Here is a 19,181-nt window from a genome sequence, read left to right on the forward strand (position 1 = left end):
AACAGGGCAGACAAAGTACGCCTGTGCCGGAGCCATGGTGTGAAGACCAGAAGAGGACGTTATGGAATGAAGATAGAAGGCGCCGGAGCGGACCTGAGACACCCATTTGACCGGACCGCAGCGGGACCGCCCCTGGGTGAGTATAATCTAACGTCTTTTTCTCCTCTTTCAGGTAACATCGGGGGCTTATCTACAGCATTACAGAATGCTGTAGATAAGCCACTGATGACGGTGAGCTTACCTCACCATCGATTTTGGGGGTGACAGGTTCCCTTTAAAACAATTTGCATTGTTTGACTTTTACAGAACCCCTACAGACAGCACACAGCATGACCCATGAAGGAAGGAGCGCTATTTGACTATTGGAGCACAAATCTTCCTAGAATAGTTTGCAGGCTTCATTTGCAGAGCCGCTAAGTGCCAGAAAAGCAGCATCCCGTCTGAAGTGACCCCATTTTGGAACTGACACCTCTCTGGGAATTCATCTATGGGGGTAGTGACGATATTCACTCCATTGATGATTTCCAGAAACAAGCATGCGGTGGATGTTTTAGAGCAAAAACTGCAAATATGCCATTGTGGCGCCCAATATATTGTGCCCAGCTTGTGTCTCTGGAGACATCTGAGTTGCCCGCCAGGGCCGTGGGGTACTCGGTACCGGGTCTGGTACTTGAAGGTGATGTCACGGTGGCGGCAACCAGGTCCGTGGCCCTGGGCCCCCAAGTAAAAGGGAATGTCCTTAAAGGGGTTTGGAATAAAGTTTGTGTTCGTGACGCCACCTGTGGTATTTGGTCAATGGGGACCGACCCTGCTTAAAGGGGTCCTCTGGGGTGATGTTATGGCAGCTAGATGGTATAACTTCCCACAGGTGAAGTTGGGTCCCCAGGGCTCCTGGTGTGTAGGTGAAGATCGTGGGTGTTGTGGTAAGAAATGGAGGACACAGGTTTGCAGTCTCTTTACCTGGTTTACTGAAGGCTTCAGGCAACCACAGTCCAGGACACCAGATCACAGGTACAGGTAGGATCCGGCCGGCAGAGTCCCCTCTACCAGGTGGAGATGAAAGCCTTCCTACCAGCACTTTGGTGTAGTCCCTTGCTGCCTGTGGCTTCTATCAAGGTCCTCACAGTTCTCTCTGTCCTCCATAAAGGTGGGACACAAACCCGTATGACAGGTGGCTCGAGCCTTTTTACAGGGTCTCTATAATGACCCGGGTTCTATGTGCCACTGTGCCTCCTGGGTGTTAGGGCGGACAGGTTACATGTAGTCCAACTGTCCTGCCAGTTTCTGCTGTGCCACTTAGAGTCCGACACAACCTCGGTCTTCCGGCTACCAGAATCTGCGCTCCGTAAGAAGGCAGCCCAATCGCATCTGTCCTCCCCAGTTGTCACTCTCCTGTGCTTCGCTCTCCTGCACGCTCACTATAAATCTGTTCACTTTTCTGTGTTATATCTGTCCAGGAGCTGCAGCTCTTTCTTGTGGATGCACGGCCCCTCAGTCCTTTGTCTCTCTTTCTGCCAGGAGCTGCAGACTCCCATGTCTGCTCAGCTACACTCCTCTCGTACCAGCTCCGTCTAGCTGATGTTCCTTGACAATCTCCCTTCTGGCAATCTCTCTCTAGCCCCCTCTGACAGGGAGCTCCCACTTAGCACATCTTCCTGCTTCACTGTCCTCTGACCAACTGACCTTCCCTCCAGACCAGAATGTATATCTAGGGAAGTTCCCCTTAAATCGGGTTAAGAGCTCACCCTTCTGGCCTGGAGTGTGAACATGTTGTATGCTTGTGTTTACCTGATGAAAGAGATCTTTGCTCGCTTCCAAGCGTGACATCACTCTCCCTGTGAGGAAAGCAATGCCACTGTAACAACCAGGACCCTGGGGTGTTACACATCCACCCGGGGAATTGTCAAGCGAGCTCTACCCGAATGTCTCATCACTAAATAAACCATAAGCTTGAATATTTCCATGGAAATTTTTAAAGCCATCCTGTCACCAGGATTTTGCTAAGTAACCTATAGACACTATCAAGTTGGCAACTGATTAAAATGATAGCTAGGTTGATGAAATCCCTCCTGTGGTTCTTGTGTAATTAGTGTTAGAAGTTTTCAGTTAATGCTATGCCTGTGCTCTGGGGCGGAACTGTAGGCAGAGTCTTATCTTCCTGCTCTTTGCCAGAGAAAGCAAGGAAAACCTGCCCACAGCCATTAAGTGTGGGGAAAGATGCAGGCTCAACGTGTGAGACCGCTCCACAGTTGATGAAATACATGGACGTTATCGATCGTTAAGGATACAAGCCAGGGGGACCATTACTGGCACTGAGTTAATCTCAAGTAAAGTAAAAAGAAAATTGATTAAACTGTATTCATTTTTCTTGACTTACAAGATTAAAGTTATAAAATAAGGTTTCTATTATTCATTTTCACCTTAGAAGTACCAGAAGCTGGATCAGCGGCATATTCACATGCTATTCCCTATACAATCATAATGTTTTTGCCACAGATCTCCATGTATCCTGTATCTGGCTGTCTTTTTCATGCAGCTATCACGTTTTTGCAGCTGTGAATGAAATCTAATAAATAGAACAGGGCATCAGACAAGGACAGATGACTCACATCGGAAAGAAGATGTTGGTCAAATTCATTACAATTTTCAGTTCTTACAGATCACTATGAGGACATTGAACAAACAGGAACAAAATACTTAAGAAAATCCATACTCCTCATTATTCTCACAGTGGGTGAAGGGCCTTTATCCTATCTTTCTATAAAGCAGTAACAATCTGTATGCTAAGAAGATCTCCCTCCTTGTCTATGTGACTGTTTAAGTAAATACTTACCATTTCTGCTGCACATCTTCATAGTTTTTCTCTTTTCTTATTCCTCCTTGAAATGTATGAATGAACTATCAACTGGATGTTCCCATTTGTCAATATGGTGAGCACAGTATCACAATGTCAGTATTAATGGAAGTGTGAATGAATGTGCCTCTTTGACCTGGGAAAAACCTCTGTCCCATTAACAAGGGCCAGGGAATATAACTGTAGTGGGTACAGGGGTTGCAATCGCATCCATGTCCTGTAGTCTAGGGGGCAGAAAAGAATACCAATACTAATAAATACTTGTGTTAGGTGGGGGCACTGTTGAAGATTTTCCATTAGGGACCACAGGCTTCAAGTTATGTCACTGACATCAGGTTGTCAATTTATTTATGCATTTACTGGAGGAATAACAAAGGAACAGCACAATGTAGATTTTTTAAAGAAATTATGAACCAAAATTCTTATTTTATGGAAATCAAGAATTAGCTGAAATGGACCTGACAGGAGAGCTGAGTGATCCTCCTTAGCTATGTGCTTCCAAAAAAAGCATTTGCTTTATACTTCCCTGGTTACTGGAGATGAGCAGATTTGCCAAGATTCAAATTCAGCAAATCACGTGGATTTTACAAGGAAATGCTAGCAAACTATCTGCAAATTCAATGTTCCTTATTATGATCTGCTGTCTCTCCAGACCCCTTCAGTCCAGTGCACCTAGGCCTCAAACATCATTGCATGACTTGCTGTCACTTCAGTGAAGCAAGTCACAACATCATGGCATGCAGACCAGGAATGTCAGAAGAATAGTTGTGCTGGAAGTCCTGGCCTGAAGTGAAGAGGCTGAAGAGGATACACATGGCAGGGAAAAGAGAAAATAAAAAGTGTGGAAGATGAGATTCAGGGGTGGCGGGACTGGAGAGTATTATTATTTTTTTTAACTGTTTGCCTGGCCTGATTCAACAAAATGGCTGACACTGCAAATTACAAAAAAAAAAATAATATTCTGGAGAACACACATTTTTAGAATTTATAAAATGAGCTAATCTCAACTAGATAACTTTCCATTTCTCTTCTAAACACACTGCAGTCAGTAGCCTTAGATTGTATGGGGGAACAAGGAGTAGACATTTTGCTGGCTAGTCTACTTCTTTTGCACTAATGAAAGTAGCATCATTGGTGGTCGGCAGTCTATCTTCTATTAGGGCTGCTAACCATCAGTGGACAGCTTTAAGCATACCCAGGCAGTCAGTCCCTCATCAATGTGATGACCTTAGCAATAAGCCTTCACAACCGGTGATGATAAAGTCCCATATATAACAGAATATAAAGCTGCCCTGCATTTTTTTATGGCATCATTCCTGTACATTCTATAAATGGTGAAATGATACCACTTGTTAAATGCAAGGAGAGGTCAAGACTTAATCAAGCACCGATGCTGTGTGGTGACACTAACTGCTGATCTATGGTAGAAACTTTAATTAGACTATCTATTCTAATTAATTGTCATTTAGAAAAATTTACTGACAAACTAGAACATCCCTTCATCACTTCTCCAACATATTGACATTTCAGACAGTTAGTTGCAAGATCCTTAATAACCATGCATCATTAAATCTACGATCACTTGTTCAACCCATGGAAATCTGGACTTTAGGCAGCAGACAGATGAATTTATTTATTTTTGCAGATGTTGTCCTTGGTGGTATTAGAACCCAGGATAACAGCACTGCAAAGCCGCAGTGCTAACCACTGAGCCACCATGCTGACCACAGTCAAAAAATTATGATAATTACTAATGTATTAGACTGGTTACAGATGTTCATAATATCTGTACATTTTTGGCCAATGTTATGGCCGCAGATCCTGGCCATGACCACATTTCTAATGACCCAAAATATTAGCATATCATTTTATTATTAGTGGAGAGATCATGGAACCTGGGCAGTGCTTTGCAAAAATGAAGAATCCTCAGTGGTATACAATGAAGGTTTTTTATTATCCAAAGCGTTTCGGCGCCAGACTGGCATCTTTTTCAAGGTAAAGAAACAAGAATATTATAAAAATAGGTATCTGATGTTGTCCATTCCGATCACTATTATTACGTTTGGACAGGATTTTACACTAACACTTTCACTTGCATAATATAAATCAAGTCCTCCAAACCCCCACAATTCGCAAGAGATGGCATATCCTTGTAAAATGCAAACAATTTCTACAACTATAATAGCCTTTTAAAAAGAACCAGACAAATTCACGATACCTGAACCACGAAGCAACTATTCAAACAAAACATACTTTGAATAGCCGACTGGGGAATATGAGAATTTGAGGGATGAGGCTTTTCTCTGCCCAATTCCCTTTGACTGACAGGTCGCTCTATACGTGTGTTTAAGGTCACGGTCACACCTTGAGTATTGGTGAGTTTTTTACCTTAGTATTTGTAAACCAAAACCAGGAGAGGAACAATCAGAGAAAGAGTGTAATAGAAACACGTCACCACTTCTGCATTTTTTACTCACTCTTGATTTTGGTTTACAAATACTAAGGTAAAAAAACTCACCAAACACTCAACGTGTGCACGTAGCCTAATTCCTCCCAAACAAATTCAGTATGTTCTATAAAACAGCTATCAAGTTCATTAATTAAAATTGTGAAAAAAGCTACACATGGTGTAAGTAAAAAGTGCAGTTTTTGGCACTTGTACAGAGAGACAGATGAGCCAAGCACAATGGCTGCTTCTTATACCACACTTAAAAAATAATGGAAATTTCAGAATTAATAGTAAAAAATTACAAATTGTTTGTTGTCAATAATATCAATCTATTTAATGTATTGCCCAAATATTTTACATTATTCATGGGTTAATTAGTTATAAAAAGTCTATTTCTTCCATTTTTTTCTCTATAGCAAAGTCATGTCTTGAAGGGAAAGTCCACATGGAGTGATAATGAACTGTGCTTTACGTTCTACAGAATTATGACATATATTATGTATGTAGCAGTTTATTGATAGCAAAGTAGATATAAATGTTTCCTTTAGAAATATATTTCCTTTTTCACTGACATAATTAATACAAATATTAAAGTAAGTCTTGTCTGTACGTGGAAAAAAAAGCTTGAAATGAAAATTTAAAAAAACAAAGTCCTTGTTGATTTTTTTTACAACACGTAAGTGCTTCATCCAGTGGGATTCCAGTGTACAAAATATGCCGCTGACGAATAGTCCTCATAGCTCGTAATGAAGTGTCTTGTCCGCTGAAGAGGAGTTTCAGGTTCTTATATACTGAATATCCACATTGACAAGAGCAGTCAAAAAACAAGTTCTGTTAAAATAATCCTCTCAGAATCGATGGTGGGTACATTCAGGGCTCATCATCAGCAGGGGGCGGCTGGCACAGCCGGTACAACCTAGAAAAAAACACATAGACAGTATTAGTATTTCACTTGGGGTCATGCTTTATGATTAGGTTCGTGACAATAAATTCCTCATAATGATGTAAAAATTGCCACACGAACTGCTTGGTTAGCATTACTTCCTAGCCTTGCTAAGTTAGAGTTGAAATTACCAACACTTTCCATAGTGATGCCTAAATATTGTCATTGACTTTCTCAATCCCTCTCCTAGATGGTGACTACAATGAAAAAGAAGACACTTTTAATTGCAATTTAAAAAAAAAATATGGATTTTTTAAATTTAACCCCTTTCTGCCATCGGATGTACTATCCCGTCCATGTGACCTGGGACTTAATTCTCATCGACGGGATAGTACGTCATACGTGATCAGCCGCGCTCACGGGGGGAGTGCGGCCGATCGCAGCCGAGTGTCAGCTGATTATCACAGGTGACATCCGGGACTATGTGCCAGGAGCGGTCACGGACCGCTCCCGGAACATTAACCCCCGAAACACTGTGATCAAATAAGATCGCAGTGTTCTGGCGGCATAGGGAAGCATCGTGCAAGGAGGGGGCTCCCTGCGTGCTTCCCTGAGACCCTCTGAACAACGCAATGTGATCGCATTGTTCCAAGGGTATCTTCCGTTCTCCTCCCTGCAGGCCATGGATCCAAGATGGCCGTGCGGTCCTTCTGGGTTCTGCAGGGAGGTGGCTTGTCAGCTAAAAATCATTTTTGTGAGAAAAAATGATTTTTTATTTTCTTGGTTCTGCGTTATAAACTGTAGTGAAACACTTGGGGGTTCAAAGTTCTCACAACACATCTAGATAAGTTCCATGGGGGGTCTACTTTCCAATATGGGGTCACTTATGGGGGGTTTCTATTGTTTAGGTACATCAGGGGCTCTGCAAACGCAACATAATGCCCGCAGACCATTCCATCTAAGTCTGAATTCCAAATGGCGCACCTTCCCTTCCGAGCTCTGCCATGTGCCCAAATGGTGGTTCCCCCCACATATGGGGTATCAGCGTACTCAGGATAAATTGGACAACAACTTCTGGCTCCAATTTCTCCTGTTACCCTTAGGAAAATACAAAACTAGGGGCTAAAAAATATCATTTTTGTAGGGAAAAAAATGTTTTTTTTTGTTTTCACGGCTCTGCGTTATAAACTGTAGTGAATCACATGGGGGCTCAAACTTCTCACAACACATCTAGATAAGTTCCTTCAGGGGTCTACTTTCCAATAGTTGGTCACTTATGGGGGGGTTTCCTCTGTTTAGGTACATCAGGGGCTCTCCAAACGCAACATGGCGTCCGATCTCAATTCCAGTCAATTTTGCATTGAAAATTCAAACGGCGGTCCTTCCCTTCCGAGCTCTGCCATGTGCCCAAACAGTCGTTTACCCCCACATATGGGGTATCAGTGTACTCAGGACAAATTGCACAACAACTTTTGGGGTCCAATTTCTCCTGTTACTCTTGTGAAAATAAAAAAATGGGGGCAAAAAGATCATTTTTGTGAAAAAATATGATTTTTTCTTTTTACAGCTCTACATTATAAACTTCTGTGAAGCACTTGGGGGTCAAAGTGCTCACCACACATCTTGATAAGTTCCTTAGGGGGTCTACTTTCCAAAATGATGTCACTTGTGGGGGTTTCCACTGTTTAGGCACATTAGGGTCTCTCCAAACATGACATGGCGTCCTATCTCAATTCCAGCCAATTTTGCATTGAAAAGTTAAACGGTGCTCCTTCCCTTCCGAGCTCTGCCATGCGCCCAAACAGTGGTTTACACCCACATATGGGGTATCTGTGTACTCAGGACAAATTGCAAATCAACTTTTGTGGTTCAATTTCTCCTGTTACCCTTGGTGAAATAAAATAAATTGGATCTGAAGTAAATTTTTTTGCAAAAAATGTTAAATGTTCATTTTTTTAGGGATCCAAGAAGTATCATTTCTCCTTCCGGAGAGTGACATGATAAGCATGTCGAGGTGAGGAAACTTAAAGCAGCAATACTCCTCTGGGAAATATGCAAATTGTTCTCCTCCTCTCTGAAGAGACAATTTGCATATTTCCCAGAGGAGCTTTGCGGCTTTAAGTCTCCTCACCTTGACATGCTGATCATGTGACTCTCCGCAAGGAGAAATGATACTTCTTGGATCCCGGTCAGATGCCTCTCAATCAGCCAAACCAGATCTCCACTTTGCACTGACGAGGGGCAGTACCCCGAAACACAGTGTCTGCAAATTGAGATTCTGGTTTGGCTTTTATCCTAAGTCATGTGACAAGGCTCGTTAAAGGGACGACATTGACTGTTAGGATTGCTACTTCCAATAGGAGGCACTAGAGTTCTAGTCCTCTTCCTCTCTGAAGAGACAATTTTCATTTTTTTTTTAAACATTACAAAAATTCCTGTGAAGCACCTGAAGGGTTAATAAACTTCTTGAATGTGGTTTTGAGCACCTTGAGGGGTGCAGTTTTTAGAATGGTGTCATTTTTTGGTATTTTCTATCATTAGACCCCTCAAAGTGACTTTAAATGTGATGTTGTCCCTAAAAAAAAATGGTGTTGTAAAAATGAGAAATCGCTGGTCCACTTTTAACCCTTATAACTTTCTAACAAAAAAACTTTTGGTTCCAAAATTTTGCTGATGTAAAGTAGACATGTGGAAATGTTACTTATTAAGTATTTTGTGTGACATATCTCTGTGATTTAAGGGCATGAAAATTCAAAGTTTGAAAATTGCGAAATTTTCAATTTTTTTTCCAAATTTCCATTTTTTTCACAAATAAACACAAGTAATATCCAGCAAATTTTACCACTAACATGAAGTACAATATGTCACGAGAAAACAATGTCAGAATCACCAGGATCCATGGAAGCATTCCAGAGTTATAACCTCATAAAGGGACAGTGGTCAGAATTGTAAAAATTGGCCTGGTCATTAACATGCAAACCACCCTTGGGGGTGAAGGGGTTAAACTGAGCACCTCTTCCAATTGCCTGTGTTCTACTGATTGCTTGTGAGAACATAGTAATATATATTGTGAAGTACTCTGTGAATACTGATATGCATCTACCATCACAGGAAGGAGAGCCTGAAAGAGATAATGGAAAACTTGTATGTAGGAAGACAACTTAAACTGCTCAGCCACGCCCAGGGTCCACCGAGCACCTTATTAACAAATTTGAATTAAGAACGATTTCTAGCAAATGAAGCAATGGACTTAGACATTTAAGGGTAGGTGCACACAATCCAAAGTTGCTGTGAGTTTGACGCTGCATACTTATGCAGTGGCAAACCCACATTGGTGAGAAATCCCATGCCCACTAAGCGTGCACAGATGCCTGCGGATCACCCCGTGGAGATGGACATGCGGCACTTCTTTCAAGACTGCAGCACGCCAATTTCTCTTGTGGAGACGTGAGTCTCCGCAAGAGAAATTACATCAATAGAATGTATTGAACGTGGTGAATCCGCACAGCTCAGTGAACTCTATCGGAATCACCTGTGTTCAATAGAAGGAGCGCTTTGGATGAAGTGAACATACGCTGCGTCCAAAGCGCTGCTACTTCTGAATCGTCTTTTATTAGGGCTAAGTCCTCCGCAAGGTGCTGTCCTTGGTTTGAGTAGTCATTTTGTGATAACAGACTCCCTTTAGCACATAGAGGCCAATTCATCCAAAGTTTTTCACTACAGTTCCCATAGATGCACGCAAATTTGCAACTTTTGGAGTTTTTACACCAGTCCTAGCCAGCTCTGCCATCTTTTTGGAAAGTGTGCAAAGCTTAGAAGGAGAGTGTGGTTGACTAATTAATCATAATTTGCACTTTAAATTAAGACAGAAATATGCTACAATCCCTGACTGGAGTACAATGCTTGTGGCGGTGCACGGCAGCTGAAAGGGGCCTCAAATTTGTGAGCTCAGAGAGCAGGAAGAGTAAGTAAGGTTACAGGAAGGTGACTATGGGCCGGTCCCTCCAATTTCCAGATAGCCATCTACACAGTATGACTCGACCTGCCCCAATCCACAGTTTGCTGACATGTGTGCTAACATTTTTCTTTATTTTCACTGAAGGAAAAGCAAAATTTAGGAATATATTTATTATGTCCCCTAAAATAACATGCAAGAATATAACTTATAGCATTGATTTTAATGCCTTATTTAATTCTCACTTTTAAATCTGCTTTTACTTTTATATAACTGTGGATTTGATATTCTTGATGAATGAAGCGGGGATAAGTCAGTCACATGCAGGTGACAGGAAATAAAAGTAAAATAATCGCAAAAATACTTCTTTAGTCAGAGTGAAACATGAGCTCGGAGGTTCACTGGTCTCAGCCATGACATTATTACTGAAGAGATTCATATTGGTGTCTCTGATAAATACTGCTTTCTTCTGCTACTTCTGAAGTGATAGACTATAGTGTGAAGACATGAAGCGCTCAGATGCACTAAGCAACAAATGGCTTATCCTAAAATATCTACATAGTGGCTCCGAAGGGGAGGCAGAGGGAACTACTGGCTGCAGCATATGACGGGCCAGTAACTGACATCCAGACGAGGTGAGAGCAGCTGCTGCTCTCTAACTTCATCCGGACGTCCAATTGGTTCAAAATAGAAGCGAGTGAATCCAGCGCTGATTGGCCGCAGGGATCGTGTGACATAACAATACTAGGCGAGGCTCGGCAGAGGAAGTGCTGACACCGCTGAACGGTCCATGCAATAGAGGTGAGTTTAACCCCTTCGCGCTCGAACAGCTGTGGGCAGAGCTATTAACCTGTTAAATCCCACTGTCAATCTCTGACAGTGGCATTTAACACATGCCAGCAAGGAAGGCGCGTCGTTCCACACTCCCATCAGCGAGCTTATGGGGTAATCATGGGGGCGCAGATGGGTTGTTATGACAGCCGGGGTCTGCTGATAACCTCCGTGCCTATTATTACGATTCTCCTGTGAGAGCCAGTACGTAGCCGGCGTTCACAGGAGATCGCAGTTTCCTCTATACATAGTAGAAAAACAACACCACTTGGAGCTGTCTTAACAGCTACTTAAAGGTCATCGACAATCTATATTATACCAATAGGAACCCTTTATGTACTAAAGATAACACAGATAAAATATAGCTTTTAATTAATATACCAATTAAAACCATGCCACAAATACAACCAGATAAATACATAAAACACACAACCGTGTACTCTGGGATAACCCTGCCAGACAATACCTCTTAGTACTGCCTACCTATCAGTGGAGGTTGGCACCCTAAACACAGATACGAGATTGGCGCCCCCACTCACCGTCGGCTGTCCCTATATCTCCTAGTATGGATCCTAATATAGGTGTCACATACAGACCAGCACGTGCACTAGACAGGAAAAAGATAGGCAGACTAACTGACTGATTGTATATATATATATATATATATATATATATATATATATATATTTATGAATAATAATATATATAAACTAGGTTTGTGACAGGGTGAGATACACGGACTAAAGACCAACAATGTGCATAACAAAAAAGTGCTCGTGTATTAAAAATAGGCCTCACTACCTCTGTCCCCTACTGCTGTGCAGCCTGCCTAGCTGTGGGGGTTGGCACCCTACTGGTCAGCGGAATGGCGCCCCCACTCAGCGACGACTGGCCCTGGGAAGCCCTAATATCAAATCCCAGCCTGATAATAATTGGACACAGATGTGTAAATACACAAAAAAATGGCAAGGCACAAAAGCATATATAGCTACAGCCGAAGATAGCCTAGTGCTTAGATAAATGCATGGTATACAGAGGGTGAGACCGATACTTATCAGTGTTGATATTTCATACGCCTCTACGCGTTTCACCTCAGCGGATCATCAGGAGGCCTTGATATGTAGATGCTGCATGGAATCATGCTTGGTGCACTTAAATACATGTCATAATGAGCTTACTAATAATGGGGCGGTGTGAGCATACCAAACACCAGAGCATGGGACGACGCCATTTTGGAGTAGTCCTAATATGATAGAGGGATAGCTAGAGCCTATAGACTAATTGATGGCCGCTGCCTGTCATCGCAGACATGTTAGGGAGCGCGCTATAGTATATAGATTAGCCCCTACCATAGCGTTCTGCTCCATACAGGCAGGAAGTACCAGTGTGCATTGCAAAAAAAAAATAAAAAATTTTAAATTAGCACACCAAGCACTCAGATTTACAGGGAGGAGGGGTGTGTGCTCTCTCACATATGTAACCGGCGCCTGCGCACAGGAACCCGGAGTAAACAGATTACACTCACCAGCGCCGAACAGTGACGTCACCCGGCCATTCCACCACTAGCCCATACATACGCTAGATGTCCAGATGGGGACAAACCTCCATAATAGCGGCATGTGCATGAGCATGACCGTGTCCACAGTACATGCGCCAGGTACCCCCAGACGTGGGATTGATGCCAAAGACATACTATACAAATGCGCCACCACGCATGCGCGGACTGCGCGAAACCGAAACCATGGCAACGGCACCACATTTACCGCGCATGCGCCTACCGCTGCGTGTCTCAGAATGGTGCAAGCATAGCTCATAGGTCCTGCCAGTGCAGCATACTGTGTGCACAGACACAGCCAATGGCCGCATTGCTGATAAAGACAGCCATACTGCTGAAGATATAGCATACCCCACTTAGGGGGAGGAAAAGAAAGGGTTAAAGGCAATACGCTAATACCTATCACTTTATTATATATGGACGTATTCCTACCAAAAACATGTACAGCTGCTTTAGTTGTGGGACAGTTGTAATTATATACACCGCCAAAGATAGAACATTTAAATGACCGTAATATTCTGCCCTTATGCTGCACCACCATGTATATAGTATATATCAATACAATGCATATCATCTCAGATGCTATACCACATGACAACACATGGGATTTGATATATATTAGATGGCCACAGTCAATCCTGTCTATCCCTGTGAACTCACAGGGTATATAATGGTGGCATGGTCAGCCGCGATTTAGTTTGTCGGTGCCCGAAGACTTAGAAAACGAAAGACACCAATGCTAGAGTCTCACACATCCAGAGGGAAAGAGAGCATGGGTATATCAGGTCATAGGAAGCATGTATATGAGACATATTCATTGAGGCCTAATGGGGCCAAACAATTGACCCGATGGATCCAGGCACATTCTTTCTGTAGTAGAAATCGGTCGAAGTCACCACCTCTAGGGTTCGGTGTATATACCTCAATGATACTGAAAGTTATTTCATGGACATTACCACCATGTTGGTCATTCATGTGTCTTGCTATCGGGGTGTCACGTTTGTGCTTGATATCGCCTATGTGCTCCCCTACACGCCTCCTAAACTCCCTCCTCGTTTTGCCAACATAGTCCATAGGACAACTGCATGTAGCCATGTAGATGAGCCCACTTGTCTTACAGTTAGCAAAGTTACGTAGACAGAATTTTTTGCCAGTTACGGAACTGATCACAAATTTACCTGGTTTCATAAATTTACAGTTAACACATGCTCCACATTTGAAAAAGCCACACGTCCTACGGTCCAGCCAGGTACCCTCTGGGGTAGATCTCTTAAAGTGGCTATGAACCAGATCATCTTTCAGAGACCTACCTCTCCTGTATGTGATCAGAGGCCTGGGACCCACCCATTTGTTCAAATCAGGGTCAGATGTCAAAATGTCCCAGTGTTTAGCCAACACTTTGACCACTCTCTCATTCTGACTGTCAAAGGTCCCTATGATTCTAGTCGGGTCCGGATCACTGGCTGCGGGTCTACTACATGATTGTAAGAGAGTACTTCTATCCAGAGAAAGGGCATGTTTATATGCCGCTTCAATAACCCCTCTGGGGTAACCTTTTTCTAGAAATCTCATCTTCATATCTCCTGATTGTTGGATGAACGTTCCTATCTCCGAGCAGTTCCTTCTCAGCCTTATAAATTGGCCCCTGGGGATACCACGTTTTAGGGCTCTGGGGTGATGGCTATCCCATCTTAACAGGCTGTTGGTGCTAGTGGGCTTCCGGTAGATTTGTGTGCTAAGGCAACCATCTTCGTTTTTTTGGATGTGTACATCCAAGAATGGCAGGGTCTTATCATTGATGTCAAAGGTGAACATCATGCCGATGTTATTCGTGTTAAGTTCTTGAATAAACTCAGTAAAGCCCTGTTTTGGACCCTGCCAAATGACGAAGATGTCATCGATGAACCTATACCAGACCCCCACAAATTGATGCCACCACTTCCTTTCATCGGTAAAGACTATGGTTTCCTCCCACCAGCCCAGGAACAGATTAGCATACGATGGGGCACAGGGACTCCCCATTGCGGTGCCCCTGAGCTGGTGGAAGTACTTCCTGTCAAATATGAAAAAGTTTTTTGTGAGAGTAAATTGTAGAAGGTCTAGTACAAATCTACTGTGGGCCCTATGTTGAACTGCTCTAGATCTAAGAAAGTGGTCCACCGCTTTTAATCCCAGATGATGTGGGATATTGCTGTAGAGGGCCTCCACGTCTATGGAGGCCAAGAAGGAACCCTCAGCAAATTGTATCCCCTCAAGTTTGAGGAGTAGGTCAGATGTATCCCTTATGTATGAAGGAAGGGCTAATACGAATGGTCGAAGTACCTCATCAATGTAGACACCGCAATTTTGGATCAGTGAGTCCGAGCCAGACACTATAGGACGACCTTTTAGTGGTTCAAGCCCCTTATGTACTTTAGGTGTGGTATAAAAAGTAGCTGTAAGGGGGTGGGTTGGTAAGAGGAAATCATGTTCATTTTTAGAAATTAACCTCTCGGTGTGTGCTGCTTCAAGTAAATCCGTCAATTCAGTTTTGTATTGAATCATGGGGTCAGAGCTTAGGATTTCATATGTGGTTGAGTCACTGAGGATGGCATTACACATTTTGATGTAATTAGTTTCTATCATAATCACCAGGTTGCCCCCTTTATCAGAGGGCTTGATTATCAGTTTATTAACTTTCATTAATTTTTGTAATGCCTCGTATTCACCCTTAGATAGGTTGAAGTCTCTTGGGCCCGTAGGTATTTTTTTCAGGTCCCTTTCTACCAACTTCAGAAAAATGTCTATGCTGGTAATATCACCCTGTGGTGGCATTTTTTTACTTTTGTTTTTAAGGGTCGTGAATGGGCCCTCCCCTTCATTACGGGTGTTTTCATCTAGCAAGTCAACCAAGGCTGAACATGCATCCATATCCTCTTCACTGAGACCCAATTGATTCAGTGTGATCTGGTTATTATGTGCAAAAAACTTTTTCCATTTCAGCTTCCTGCAAAACAAGTGTAAATCCTTCGTCCAACCGAAGCTATCATATTTATTAACGGGAACGTAATTAAGGCCCTTTTTCAATAAACTATATTCATCACTTGATAAGACATAGTCAGATAGGTTTATAATCTGGCCCTGATTTAGGCCACCTTGGGTCTTAGGTAATAGCCTGTATTGGCACTCCTCTCTAAAAAAGAGGAAGAGGGCGCAGAAGAAGGTGCTGAGGAAGAGGGACCATTTGCAGTGTTGGGGCCTCTGCCATCGTATTGTGACTGTACATTTTTGGGGGGGCCTCTGTGGAAGTTTCTGCCCCTGCCTCTCCATCTTTGCCTGAACCTTTTGCCACCTCTATAGGGGGCACTTGTTTGCAGTCGCTCAGTATCGGAGTTATCAATATCCGAGGTTGAAATATCAGAGATACTGTTTTGACTAAATTTATAGGCCTGATTCTCACTAAAGGCTTTCAGATCTCTTTGAAATTGTGACTGTTTTCTCTCTTTAATGAAAGATTGATATTTCTCTACTGACGTCTGCAACAAGCCCTCCCGTCTGTTGAAATCTGGATCACTTTTTAGTCGTAGGATGTTATCTATTGATTGATCTGGCTCGGACTCACTGATCCAAAATTGCGGTGTCTACATTGATGAGGTACTTCGACCATTTGTATTAGCCCTTCCTTCATACATAAGGGATACATCTGACCTACTCCTCAAACTTGAGGGGATACAATTTGCTGAGGGTTCCTTCTTGGCCTCCATAGACGTGGAGGCCCTCTACAGCAATATCCCACATCATCTGGGATTAAAAGCGGTGGACCACTTTCTTAGATCTAGAGCAGTTCAACATAGGGCCCACAGTAGATTTGTACTAGACCTTCTACAATTTACTCTCACAAAAAACTTTTTCATATTTGACAGGAAGTACTTCCACCAGCTCAGGGTCACCGCGATGGGGAGTCCCTGTGCCCCATCGTATGCTAATCTGTTCCTGGGCTGGTGGGAGGAAACCATAGTCTTTACCGATGAAAGGAAGTGGTGGCATCAATTTGTGGGGGTTTGGTATAGGTTCATCGATGACATCTTCGTCATTTGGCAGGGTCCAAAACAGGGCTTTACTGAGTTTATTCAAGAACTTAACACTAATAACATCGGCATGATGTTCACCTTTGACATCAATGATAAGACCCTGCCATTCTTGGATGTACACATCCAAAAAAACGAAGATGGTTGCCTTAGCACACAAATCTACCGGAAGCCCACTAGCACCAACAGCCTGTTAAGATGGGATAGCCATCACCCCACACTGGGACATTTTGACATCTGACCCTGATTTGAACAAATGGGTGGGTCCCAGGCCTCTGATCACATACAGGAGAGGTAGGTCTCTGAAAGATGATCTGGTTCATAGCCACTTTAAGAGATCTACCCCAGAGGGTACCTGGCTGGACCGTAGGACGTGTGGCTTTTTCAAATGTGGAGCATGTGTTAACTGTAAATTTATGAAACCAGGTAAATTTGTGATCAGTTCCGTAACTGGCAAAAAATTCTGTCTACGTAACTTTGCTAACTGTAAGACAAGTGGGCTCATCTACATGGCTACATGCAGTTGTCCTATGGACTATGTTGGCAAAACGAGGAGGGAGTTTAGGAGGCATGTAGGGGAGCACATAGGCGATATCAAGCACAAACGTGACACCCCGATAGCAAGACACATGAATGACCAACATGGTGGTAATGTCCATGAAATAACTTTCAGTATCATTGAGGTATATACACCGAACCCTAGAGGTGGTGACTTCGACCGATTTCTACTACAGAAAGAATGTGCTTGGATCCATCGGGTCAATTGTTTGGCCCCATTAGGCCTCAATGAATATGTCTCATATACATGCTTCCTATGACCTGATATACCCATGCTCTCTTTCCCTCTGGTTGTGTGAGACTCTAGCATTGGTGTCTTTCGTTTTCTAAGTCTTCGGGCACCGACAAACTAAATCGCGGCTGACCATGCCACCATTATATACCCTGTGAGTTCACAGGGATAGACAGGATTGACTGTGGCCATCTAATATATATCAAATCCCATGTGTTGTCATGTGGTATAGCATCTGAGATGATATGCATTGTATTGATATATACTATATACATGGTGGTGCAGCATAAGGGCTGAATATTACGGTCATTTAAATGTTCTATCTTTGGCGGTGTATATAATTACAACTGTCCCACAACTAAAGCAGCTGTACATGTTTTTGGTAGGAATACGTCCATATATAATAAAGTGATAGGTATTAGCGTATTGCCTTTAACCCTTTCTTTTCCTCCCCCTAAGTGGGGTATGCTATATCTTCAGCAGTATGGCTGTCTTTATCAGCAATGCGGCCATTGGCTGTGTCTGTGCACACAGTATGCTGCACTGGCAGGACCTATGAGCTATGCTTGCACCATTCTGAGACACGCAGCGGTAGGCGCATGCGCGGTAAATGTGGTGCCGTCGCCATGGTTTCGGTTTCGCGCAGTCCGCGCATGCGTGGTGGCGCATTTGTATAGTATGTCTTTGGCATCAATCCCACGTCTGGGGGTACCTGGCGCATGTACTGTGGACACGGTCATGCTCATGCACACGCCGCTATTATGGAGGTTTGTCCCCATCTGGACATCTAGCGTATGTATGGGCTAGTGGTGGAATGGCCGGGTGACGTCACTGTTCGGCGCTGGTGAGTGTAATCTGTTTACCCCGGGTTCCTGTGCGCAGGCGCCGGTTACATATGTGAGAGCGCACACACCCCTCCTCCCTGTAAATCTGAGTGCTTGGTGTGCTAATTTAAATTTTTTTTTTTTTTGCAATGCACACTGGTACTTCCTGCCTGTATGGAGCAGAACGCTATGGTAGGGGCTAATCTATATACTATAGCGCGCTCCCTAACATGTCTGCGATGACAGGCAGCGGCCATCAATTAGTCTATAGGCTCTAGCTATCCCTCTATCATATTAGGACTACTCCAAAATGGCGTCGTCCCATGCTCTGGTGTTTGGTATGCTCACACCGCCCAATTATTAGTAAGCTCATTATGACATGTATTTAAGTGCACCAAGCATGATTCCATGCAGCATCTACATATCAAGGCCTCCTGATGATCCGCTGAGGTGAAACGCGTAGAGGCGTATGAAATATCAACACTGATAAGTATCGGTCTCACCCTCTGTATACCATGCATTTATCTAAGCACTAGGCTATTTTCGGCTGTAGCTATATATGCTTTTGTACCTTGCCATTTTTTTGTGTATTTACACATCTGTGTCCAATTATTATCAGGCTGGGATTTGATATTAGGGCTTCCCAGGGCCAGTCGTCGCTGAGTGGGGGCGCCATTCCGCTGACCAGTAGGGTGCCAACCCCCACAGCTAGGCAGGCTGCACAGCAGTAGGGGACAGAGGTAGTGAGGCCTATTTTTAATACACGAGCACTTTTTTGTTATGCACATTGTTGGTCTTTAGTCCGTGTATCTCACCCTGTCACAAACCTAGTTTATATATATTATTATTCATAAATATATATATATATATATATACAATCAGTCAGTTAGTCTGCCTATCTTTTTCCTGTCTAGTGCACGTGCTGGTCTGTATGTGACACCTATATTGGGATCCATACTAGGAGATATAGGGA

At 43.2% G+C, this 19,181-nt stretch overlaps 1 protein-coding gene across 1 annotated transcript in view; it reads right to left on the reverse strand.

Moving 5' to 3' along the window:
- Positions 1-5,613: 5,613 nt before the first annotated feature.
- The window catches only part of PREX2 (phosphatidylinositol-3,4,5-trisphosphate dependent Rac exchange factor 2), a 487,967-nt gene continuing 474,399 nt past the window's right edge, over positions 5,614-19,181 (reverse strand). The window contains exon 40 of the mRNA XM_077270643.1: positions 5,614-6,219. Coding sequence (XP_077126758.1) covers positions 6,174-6,219 — 46 coding nt within the window. The 3' untranslated portion in view covers positions 5,614-6,173. The remainder of the gene's footprint in view (positions 6,220-19,181) is intronic.

The sequence above is a fragment of the Ranitomeya variabilis genome, chromosome 6, assembly GCF_051348905.1.
Source record: "Ranitomeya variabilis isolate aRanVar5 chromosome 6, aRanVar5.hap1, whole genome shotgun sequence".
Taxonomy (NCBI): Eukaryota; Metazoa; Chordata; class Amphibia; order Anura; family Dendrobatidae; genus Ranitomeya; species Ranitomeya variabilis.